General features: G+C 49.1%; 1 protein-coding gene across 1 annotated transcript in view; it reads right to left on the minus strand.

Moving 5' to 3' along the window:
• Positions 1-1,391: 1,391 nt before the first annotated feature.
• Positions 1,392-11,732, minus strand: part of LOC108784426 (sialidase-4-like) — a 17,773-nt gene continuing 7,432 nt past the window's right edge. Inside the window, exon 2 of the mRNA XM_018553243.1 lies at positions 1,392-2,351. Coding sequence (XP_018408745.1) covers positions 1,392-2,351 — 960 coding nt within the window. The remainder of the gene's footprint in view (positions 2,352-11,732) is intronic.

The following is an 11,732-nucleotide window of genomic DNA, read 5'->3' on the forward strand; positions in this document are numbered from 1 at the left end:
TTTTATTAATATTTACCTTTTTTATATAATAATTATTAATTTATTTATCATATGTTTCCATCGTATTAATCTGAGGTTTATTGATTTCAAGGTTTGATTTTTGAAGCACATTGGAATATCCGCTACATATAAGATATACATGGGTTTTATATAGGTATTTGTACTCTATGCACTGTATTTATTCACTACACCCTGTGTGTGTTGTAAAGTAGCCACTGCTCCAAGCCCGCTACCATGATGGACTACAATCTCAATAAAAATTAGTAAAACGTGAGCAAGCTTGGAGCAGTGGCTACTTTACAACACACACAGGGAACAGAAGTAGCCCCCCTCCAGAAGCAAGTACAGTGTCAGCACCAATTCAGAGATGATTTGAGGATCTACAGCCCAGTGATACACAGATAAGATACATTAATGTTAATAGTTAAAGGAGAACTATGAGGTGAGTGATTTTCACTCATCCTCATAGTTCTAGCCGAGGTATGACAATGAAACTGTCACAGGTCAGCTCAATAGATCGGGAAGTGAGCGAACACATACCGTCGTTCGCTCACTTCTCGATCATGTCCCTGCAGAGAGCCGTGACTGTCACTCACGGCTCCCTGCAGGGATTCCTCCCCTGCCCCCGGGGGAGGGGGCGGGTACTGCTGGCTCTGCCTCAATCACGCAGCTGGGTGGATCTCAATAGTAATGTCAGGATCCGTCCCGGCTGCGGCGGTCTCAGTATACCGCGAGCTGTAGCTCCCAATATACTGAGCTTTGGGTAACGGGAGGACGCTAGTTGTGTCCTCCCGTGACCCTTAGGAGAACTATGGGGAAAAGCACTGACCCCATAGTTCTCCTTTTAAGCTACTTGAATGAATTATTAAGATTAACTCCTGAGTTTAGTGTCACTTTAAGTTGACGGGAGATCACATGACTCATTGCAAGTGACTTATGATGGGAAATTTCATGATGCTTTCCATTGCTTGTATGTGTGCATCTTGCAACTGCTGCAAATCAGGAGTTGATAGTGGAGTTGCATATGTACATCAGAAGATAGCTGTTTGACAGCAGTAGGGAAACGTGCCTAAAAGAAAATAACAAATTGCACGTAACAATAGATTTATGTAGTCATGAAGCTGTCCTCATGAATAGTTTGGACATCTGCCGTGTTCTAGTTCAGCATATGGGTAAAGATCACAAAATTACATTTTAGGGATTCTAGATGATCAAATATGCCAGTTTTCATGGGAAACCTAGAATTTGTCTTTACATGGACACTTTCCATCATGTCTTGAGAATTGTTGACCATCACTATTAATATATAAAGGTCAACGTAGGGAAATACTTGAGTAATCTTTTTATAAGACTTAAGCGTGAGTAAAAAACATGTTTGTCTGACATTCCATTTATTTCTTAAATCGATAGAAGAAGCCTTTCTTCTTATTGATGTTCTCCAAAACATCCTCCAAAGTGAAAAGACAAAAATTGATCTCCTCGTAAGGATTCTCTTTCCCACTCTCATACAAGATGGCGAAGGTGTTGGCCTTGTGGCACTTGGCAAGATCAGAATAAGCTGCTGGGCCATGATGAATCACCCATGGCTTGGACCAAGCTTCTGATGACATAGGAGATTTATTTAAGAAGATGCCAAGCTCCTTGCGGTCTTTCTTAGCAGGGTGAGAATACAGGAGCCAGTGACCGCCTTCCTCACCTTGTTGGATAATCCCTGGGAAGCTTACAATGCTCCCGAAGCATCCTCCATCCGTGGTGTCTTTCAGCTTTCGACTTTTGTCAGCCATTTTGAATTCACCACCGGCGTTCAGTGTCAGTGCCTCCACCCTGTACTTGGATGGGGTTCGTGCATTGCAGTAGAGCATCTTCTGTTCACCTTCGCAGACTATTTCTGCCATCTCACATTCGCCACACTCAAATTTTTCGATTCTTTCCGATACTTTCCACCTGCCACCCCCATCCTTACTATAGAGGTAAAACGAGTGGGACTTTGTGCAACAGTACTGAATACACCAGCATTTTGCGACGTAGACATAAGCAGGGACCACCAATGTTCCAGAATCTGTCTGGATGCCGTGGCCAGGGGACAAGAAGAAAGTAGCCATGTTGTCGATGACATTTAAGATGTATGTTATATTGGTCACTGAGCTCCATGTCTTCCCACAGTCCTTGCTAGTGGCGTAGCAGAGTTTGCAGGAGTTTCCCCACTTCCTCAATTGTTTTTCCGTTGCCCCAATGGGTATAGAGTTGAAGAATAAGAAGAGAACTTGGCCGGCCTTATCATAGACGGGGCACGGGTTCATCATACGTTCATCCTTCAGGCAGAGATCCTGCAGACTTTGGGTACCTTCCCACTAGGAGCAAGAAAAATAAGACAATGCCATTATACTTATTAGAGAAGTCCCATAGTGATAAGGACAGTAGGCCAAAACAGGACATTCTATGTATAAAAGAGTTTATCAACACTGCCCTTACCGATCTGCCTTCACAGCTGTGGGTGCTGAATCTGTACAGCAAGCCCATCTGTTCTCCTCAATGATGCAATTCACTTTCAAAGCCACTGCAATCTGATATCAATATATCTACTTTATTAAAGGATGATAGAGTAACAATCCCCTCCTGGGTCCATATCTCCAAAAAAGGGGCCAAATCATAGAGATACCTGGATGCAGGAAGGGGCTGGGATTTAAATACCAGTCCCCTGCATATGCAACAATGATTCAGATGGATTGACTGGTATGTAAGTCCCAACCCCTTCCTGCATCCAGGTATCTTTATGATGAGGTACATTTTTTAGGGTGAGATGTATTAGGTTATGGGCCCAGGAGAGAACATCTTTATAACAAAATGGATATATTGATGTGTGCAGTGGCTTTCATCATTAATTGCAATAATTTTTGTGTGTTTAGGGCTGCAACCAACTAATCCTCTGTGCAGGAGCCCGCTGTTTCATCAGGACACAGACCCCTGCAGCCGGTGCCCAGCGGAGAGGTGAGCTTCACCAATCCTCCCAAACCCCCCCCCCAGCTGCATGGGCTCTGCAGCTTTTTCCTCCCTGCTGGGAGCTGGCTGCATGCTGCAGTCTATGTCCCCTCTGATCCCCGCTGCTCTCCCTTGCCTCTATCGGCAGCCGGTGCCCAGCGGGGAGGCGAAAGCTGTCAGGAGGCCGGGTGGTGCGGGGAGGAGAGCTGCAGGACAATCAACAATAATATTCAAACATTGCTGTAAATAATTACTACTGATCACTACGATGTTTGTAAATAATTGAGGACATAGTATTCAGATACTGTGTCCCCAATTCTGAATGGGAAAAAAGTGGTACATGCATGAATCCATAACCAGCCTTTATAGCAGGGAGCAGAAGCAGTGTGGCTTCTACATATTTTTGGCCAAAAGTTTGTGCAACTAAAACCTCTGATTTTAACGCATACTGTTGACAGGGCTACTTGTTTGGTTGCAGGCTGGCTGGCAGGTTGGGGCTGGGGAACTTTTGTGTTTTTGTATTGTTGTAAGCCTTCCCATTGTGCTCCCTGCTATAAAGGCTGGTTATGGATTCATGCATGTACCACTTTTTTCTAGTTTGAATATTTTTGGTTAGGGGGATGCACTGGGGTCCCAGCGTGCATTTTTGGTTGCTGGGCCCCCAGTGCGTGCCTGCACCTTATCAGGAGGAGTAGGCTACCTCCCAGGTACACCTGCATGCAATCTGTCGACTTCATTAATATGCTCACACTTGGAGACTCAGATACATAGAGTTAGGACCACACTTTGCGGAGGTGCCTTGGCGCGGCAGTGTGGCTTCTACATATTTTTGGCCAAAAGTTTGTGCAACTAAAACCTCTGATTTTAACGCATACTGTTGACAGGGCTACTTGTTTGGTTGCAGGCTGGCTGGCAGGTTGGGGCTGGGGAACTTTTGTGTTTTTGCCCAATTCTGAATGAACAGGAAGTGCTCTACATTACTTCCTATTCATTCATGATCGTGGACGTAGTATTACTATCTCCTTGATTTATGAATGAACAAGAAGCCTCTGTACTGAGTGCTTCCTGTTCCTTCATAACAGAGCCTGCAAAAAAATATATTGAGGACTCTGTGTCCTCCATCCTTTTTTTTTTTTCCCAAAAGGGAAATATCAGGGGTCTGTTTAGACTGCCGAAGCACTGCTGCAAGGGTGGAGCAGGGGAGCTGAGTGTCACGGGAGCCAGGAAAACAGACCATGCGGAAACACAGGTAAAATAAGGTCGTTTATTTAAAGGAACATGAATAAACATTCAACAGGGGGCAGCAAGGTCAGGAACAAGCCGGTCAAGTCCAATGCGGGTACATCTGCCGAGCCGGGATCACGTCCAAAGCTAGTAGTCGTCCAAACCGGGGTCAAGTCCAAGGCGGGTAGTCGTCCAAGCCAGAATCAAGTCCAAGGCAGGTAGTCGTCAAAGCCGGAATCAAGTCCAAGGCGGGTAGTCGTCCAAGCCGGAATCAAGTCCAAGGCGGGTAGTCGTCCAAGCCGGAATCAAGTCCAAGGCGGGTAGTCGTCCAAGCCGGAATCAAGTCCAATGCGTGTACGTCTGCCGATGCGGGGTCGGGAGCCAGAGGAAACGTCAGCCAGGCCGGATCAGAGATGCACCTTGGAGCACAAACGGAAGGGCAATGAACCTGAAGCCTGAGCAGACTGATATAGTCAGGTGTTGCCACATCATCACTGTGGGAAGCCCAGGCAGCAGGCAAGTGATGATGCAATCAGAGATTATAAGAGACTGCAGTCTGCACATGTCCAAAATGGCTGCCACCATGAGGACAAGGTAAGACCTTGACAGCACCCTCCCCTCAATGGACCCTCCTCCACGGAGCGAAAAACGGTTTCCGCGGAAAGCGAGCATGGAAAGCAAGGAGAAGGGCTGGCTCACGAACATCAGCGGAGGAAACCCAGGAGAGCTCCTCAGGACCATAACCTCTCCAGTGAACCAGGAATTGGACTCGACCTCGGAGCAGACGAGAATCCAGGATGCTGCTAATCTCATACTCCCCATGATTGCCCAAAGGAATGGGACGAGGGCGAGGAAGTGAGGAGGTATAGCGATGGCAAACCAGTGGCTTCAAAAGCGACACGGGGAAGACATTGGAGATACGCATGCCAGGAGGAAGGTCAAGGGCATAGGCAACCGGGTTCACCCTACGGAGGATGCAAAAAGGTCCAACAAAACGGGGGGCCAGTTTTGGAGCAGGCACCTTGAGGTTGAGATTACGAGTCGACAACCACACCCTCTCCCCAACTTGGTACGAAGGAGCAGGCAAACATCTCCGGTCAGCCTGGAGCTTCTGACGCTGAGCAGAGACCCGTAACGACTCTTAAATCCACACCCAAGAGGAACCGAGGGCACGAAGATGATCCTCCACAGCCTGAATGTACTGTGGGAAGAACGACTCAGGCAACACAGTGGGCTGGAAACCATAATTCGCCATAAATGGAGACATTCCGGAGGACGAGTTGATGGCAGAGTTCCTGGCAAACTCCACCCAGGGCAGAAGATCGACCCAATTGTCCTGATGGTCAGAGATATAGCAGCTGAGAAATTGCTCCAGGGCTTGGTTGGAACGCTCAGCGGCACCATTGGACTGCGGATGGTAGGCTGAGGAGAAGGAGAGGTGAATACCCCACTGAGAGCAAAAGGCACGCCAGAACCTAGAGACAAACTGTCTCCTGTGGTCCGAGACAATCTCCTTAGTCAACCCGTGTAAACGGAAAACCTCCCTGGCAAACACTGAGGCCAGCTCCTGAGCGGTAGGCAGCTTCTTAAACGGAACACAGTGGCACATTTTGGAGAACCAATCGACAACCATAAGGATCACCGTGTAACCTCGGGATGCAGGAAGTTCCACAATGAAGTCCATGGCCAGGTGAGACCAGGGACGCTCCCCATTGGGAATGGGATGCAGTAGACCCCAAGGGTAGGCGGCGGGAAGATTTATTCTGCGCACAGACAGAACATGCAGCCACATACGCGTCAACATCAGTGCGGAGAGACGGACACCAGAACTGACGGGAAACAGCCCAGGATATCTGGTTCTTACCAGGATGGCCGGCAGTCTTGGAATTGTGGTACGTGCGCAGCAGCTTGATGCGCAACCCCTCAGGCACAAAACATTTGCCAGCAGGTCTCACCGTGGGAGCATCGGACTGAGCAGCCAAGATCTGTTCCCCATGAGGAGAGGTCAAGTTGGTGCGGATAGCAGCCAGGATATGATCGGAAGGTATGACTGGCGTCGGCACGGAGTCCTCCCTGGACAACTCAGAATACTGGTGAGACAAGGCATCAGCCTTAACATTCTTGGAGGCGGGCAAATAGGAGACCACGTAGTTAAAACGAGACAAGAATAAGGTCCATCTAGCCTGACGGGGTGTAAGCCTCTTGGCCTCCGAGAGATACGTCAGATTCTTATGGTCGGTGAGAATGAGAACCAGAACCGCAGAACCTTCGAGCAAGTATCTCCACTCTTTGAGAGCAAGGATGATGGCCAAGAGCTCTCTGTCTCCAATCTCGTAATTGCATTCTGCTGGAGACAGCTTCCTGGAGTAGAACCCACAAGGAAGTAAGGGTCCATCAGGTGTCCGAGGCTGCGACAGGAGGGTGCGTACTCCTGTCTCAGACACATCCACCTCTAGGACAAATGGCAAACCAGGATTGGGATGAGACAGAATGTCACACCTGTATGGATGATGGTCACGTGGATCACAGCTGCGGAGGCTTCTCAGGTCTGGTACCCTGGTTTCACTCTCTATGTGAACATGAGTGGGGCAAAGGACCCCCAATCGCCCCTATCTCCATCGCCTCTTCCTTAGGGGGTGGTCTGGCACTCCTAGAGGGAGCTGGACTGTAGGAGTAGCCCCGTTCCGCCCTTCTTTCACGGAGACGACGGTCAATAGCTACCGATTGTTGGATGAGGTCATCTAGGGATGTGGGTAATTCCATGCGAGCAATCTCGTCTTTCATCGCGTCGGATAGCCCTAAGCGGAACTGATTCCGGAGTGAGATGTTATTCCATTGGGTCTCCCTGCTCCAGCGCTTGAACTCTGAGATGTAGTCCTCAACCGGTCTCCTTCCCTGCTTAAGGTTTCGGATGGCGTTCTCAGCAGTCAGCTGTTTGCAGGGATCCTCATATAGGAGAGACATGGCGTCCAGGAAACCGTCGAAGCACCCCAGCAGCCCCCCCTCCTCTTCGAGGTAGGTCTCAGCCCATGCTCTGGGCTCACCCTTTAGGTATGAGATTAGAGTGAGTATTTTTACCCTGTCAGAGTGGTAGGTACGTGGCCGTAGTTCGAACATCAAAAGACAGGAACTAACGAACTGGCGGTAGACCTTCCTGTCACCTGAAAACGGTTCCGGAGGGCAGACCTTAGGCTCTGGACGCTCTCGGGGAGGGCCAGCATTCTGGGCTGCACGGATGCGGAGAGCCTCGTTCTCTACCCGAAGCTCATGCATGGAGGCTGTGAGGGTGTCAACCCATTGAGAAAGGCCAACAAGATGCTCTGCAAGCTCCGCTGGATCCATGTTTAAGGGGTTCCAATATTCTGTCACACCTGTATGGATGATGGTCACGTGGATCACAGCTGTGGAGGCTTCTCAGGTCTGGTACCCTGGTTTCACTCTCTATGTGAACTGAGAGTTAGGGTACCTTGCATCACAGCCTCAGGTTTAGTAGTATAGTGGCAAGGGTTAACTTTAAGGGTGCTATTGGATGAGTAATGGAAACTTCAAGGGTTAATGCTTTTGCAGGGTCTAGAAGATTATCTACAACAGTAGCAGTGAACAGTTCCCCAGTAGTAGTTAAACTTGCAGTCTCTACTCCAAGACAGTTTGAATGTAATGGTGTGCAACTGCACTAAGAGTACTTGCGCTTTGGAGCATAAGCCGGAATGGAAGTAGCTGGGGGTCCTTGGTGGTGTCCGGGTAGTTTAAATCAGCTGAAGGCACGGTCTGTAGTGTTGGAGGGTCCCAGGAGACAGCAGGCGTTCTGACTCAATATTGGAACGCCATGCTGTCTCGTCTGGGCGTTTAAATAGGGCTCAGAAGTGAAGGAGGAGCCGAGGCACGCATTGGTGCACTTCCGCGTTCCACGGTGGAACGCACGCGGCCCCGAAACCCGGAAGTGACGAGCGTGCGTTCCACCCTGGAACGCAATCGGCCCAACGAAGGAGCGGCTGGCTGCCGCATCCTCCCTCCTCGCTGGCTGGTGACGGCGGCGGCCGTGACACAGAATCGGAGCCGAAAGCAGACTTGAGGCCCTCAAAAGCCCGGGAAGCAACAAGTGTCCAATTATGGGTATCACTGCCCTCCTTAGTCAGATCGGAGATGGGTTTAGCCAATGCGGAAAAGTTACTGATAAATTTCCGATAATAGTTGGCAAACCCAAGGAAACGCTGAATGGAACGGAGACCACTGGGGCGAGGCCATTGCAGAACTGCCGAAACTTTCTGAGGGTCCATGGAGAACCCTTCAGTAGAAATGATATAGCCCAAGAAGGCAACCTGAGACAGGTGAAATTCTCATACACATTTCTCAAGCTTACAGAAAAGCCCATTCTTACGTAACCGTTGCAGCACCCGTCTGACATCCAGGTAGTGTGATTCAATGGAGTCCGAATAAACCAAGACGTCATCCAAATAGACCACCACACATTGCTGCAACATATCACAAAAGACATCATTAATGAACTCCTGGAAGACAGCGGGCGCATTGTACAAGCCAAAAGGCATGACCAGATATTCATAATGACCGGTTCTGGTGTTAAAACGCGGTCTTCCACTCGTCACCTTCCTTGATCCTTTATGAGGTTATATGCTGCCCTTAGGTCAAGCTTGGTAAAGACCGTTGCTCCCTTGAGGCGGTCGAACAATTCGGTAATCAACGGAATCGGGTATGCATTTTTGACTGTGATGCGATTGAGACCCCTATAGTCAATGCAAGGTCTCAACTTGCCCCCCTTTTTGTTTATGAAGAAAAAGCCAGCACCCGCTGGAGAAGTGGACTTGCGAATGTGTCCCCGAGAAAGCGCGTCCGCAATGTACTCCTCCATCGCCTTATTCTCCTCAACGGAAAGAGGATAAACCCTGCCACGAGGGGGAATGGCATCGGGTTGCAAATCTATAGCACAATCGTAGGGACGATGAGGAGGAAGAGTACCAGCGCGCATCTTGTCAAATACATCTTGATACGTACGATACTCAGAGGGCAACACAGAATCCGAGGAGGTACAAAGTACCTTAACAGGCCCATTTATGCAAACAGCGCCACACTGTGGAGACCCAGAGAGGATCTCGGCCGACTGCCAAAGGTCGGATTGTGCTGCTGAAGCCAAGGGAACCCCAAAACCACGGAGTAGTGTGGGCATGAAATAACCTGAAAACAGGCAGATTCCCTGTGAACAGCCCCAATCGCCATATCGACCGGAACAGTCTCGTGGGTAACCTGCGCCGGTCGCAGGGGTCTACCGTCAATTGCCTCATTGGCCAGTGGAGTAACACGAGGCTGCAGGGGTATGGAATTTGCAGCAACAAATGCACTGTCAATAAAATAACTGCCAGCACCGGAGTCCACCAATGCCTGAGTAACCGCTGTGCCCCCTGTCCAGGAGAGGACAACTGTGATTAGCAGTTTATCTTTACGGGAAGCCGGGGACAAGGAAATTCCACCCAAGATCTGCCCCCGACAGGATCTTAGGTGCGAGCGTTTCCCGGACGGGTCAGGCATGACTTCAGGAAATGCCCACGGAGACCGCAATACAGGCACCGGCCTTCCCTCCTCCTAAAGGCCCACTCAGCCTCAGAAAGGCGAGTGAATCCCAGCTGCATAGGTTCACTGCCAGACGCACCATCCCCAGGAGGGGGAGGTGAGGTGAGGGAGGAATGGGTGGGAAAGAAAACGTGGGAGCCAATCTGGTAGAAGGCCTCCGCAGGCGCTCCTTAAACGAAGGCCTCTCCCTGAGCCTGGTATCGATCAAAATCAGGAAGGAAACGAGAGCCTCAAGCTCGTCAGAGAAATCCTTAGCCGCGACCTCGTCCTTCAACGCATCAGAGAGACCATGCTTGAAGGCAGCCACCAGGGCCTCATTATTCCAGCCCACCTCTGCAGCCAGGGTACGGAATTCAATGGCATATTTAGCTACGGTTCGTATACCCTGTTAAATAGACAGCTTTGCAGCAGAGGCAGAGCGAGCAGGTACATCGAATACCCTACGAAAGGTAAAACCCGGGTAATCGTGTATCAAGGGTTTATCGTTCTCCCATAAGGGATTCGCCCAGGCCAAGGCCTTGTCTGAGAGCAACGAAATCAGGAAGCCCACTTTGGACCGACCAGAAGGAAACGCCTGAGGGACCATCTCAAAATATATGCCCACTTGGTTTAGGAAGCCACAACACTGACTCGGTTCACCCCCATATTGCTGCGGCAGGGGGGCTGAACCAGTCATCCCTCTGAGCGATGTGGGAAGAGAGACGCCACCCCGCTAGGACACAGAGCAGGGATGCGCCGCTGTATTGGCAGAAAAATGTAACTTTCGGCATTTAGCCTAAAGTGCCATTTTTGCCTGATATGTTTCGGCGGCCGATATATCTGTGCATCCCTAGTATCCTGTGCCTACTTACTTTGTGCTAAAAGGTGTCCCTCTTTTCCATCTCAAAAGATTGGGACTGTTATGCAGCAGGTGCATAGGCTGTGTGGATGGGTGGGTAGGCTGCTGCATTGAGATGCATTGAGGGGAATTTATAAAAACGGGAGCAAACAGAATCTGGAGCAGTTGCCCATGGCAACCAATCAGTTCCTCTCTTCAGTTTGCTTAGGTAATGTGCCGCCCCAATGGGGCATAGAATGTTATTTACATTAATGAAGATGAGAATGTATATAGTTATTTCCTTGAACCATTTTTCCTATGGCTATTCTACATTTAGAGATATGCTGCCATCTAGTGGCCTTTTGTGGTAGTGTATGTATTTTCAATGTTGCCTTCCTTGATATCCCTGGGGTCGATGACACAGTTCCTCTTTGTGTAAGCCCCACCCTTCTTCCTGAGTGCAGTACTTCCTGTGTCATGGCCACAGCTACAGGCCACATGTAACTAGGACACATGTACTCTACATAGTACGCTAGAAAAAGCATCATTTTTTGACCGCACAATACTATAACCATTCAACTGCTGTTCCATCCATCTGCTGTAACCTTGATGTTTAGAATAAAGCACCCTTTTGAATGAATCGGTATTGGTGAGTTCAGCTATCTGACAAGGATTGTCCGCAGTGAGTATATCTGCTTATACAGGCCAGGCATAGAGGTGTCAGCAAGGGATAAATCGCTAACACAACGATCGGAGTCAGAATAGTCAGAAAATGCATAGAATTCTTACAGCCTGCTGTGTATATGTGTGTGCATAATCTGCAATCAAGCTCAGTGCCAGCAGCCATCTTGTGAAAGCACATGGTCGCACAAGCTTACTGCACTTCATGTGAATGTTGAAAACTGTTTCTCTACATTGAACTGTGTTACCCCACCTGTCTAAGCTGCTGTTCGTCTTCTTAAAGAGACAGTACCATTTTTTGCAAAAACAGTAAAAAATGTCTAGACAAGGCTCTGAACACTCTTTTATGGCTGAACCAACGCAGATACATCATGCCTCTGAACCCGCAGATGTACAGGGAGCAGATTCTGCAGACATTGCCGAACAGAGTGTGAGACCCAAACGTACA

This window comes from Nanorana parkeri, unplaced genomic scaffold (assembly GCF_000935625.1).
Source record: "Nanorana parkeri isolate BGI_ZX_2015 unplaced genomic scaffold, ASM93562v1 scaffold114, whole genome shotgun sequence".
Lineage (NCBI taxonomy): Eukaryota > Metazoa > Chordata > Amphibia > Anura > Dicroglossidae > Nanorana > Nanorana parkeri.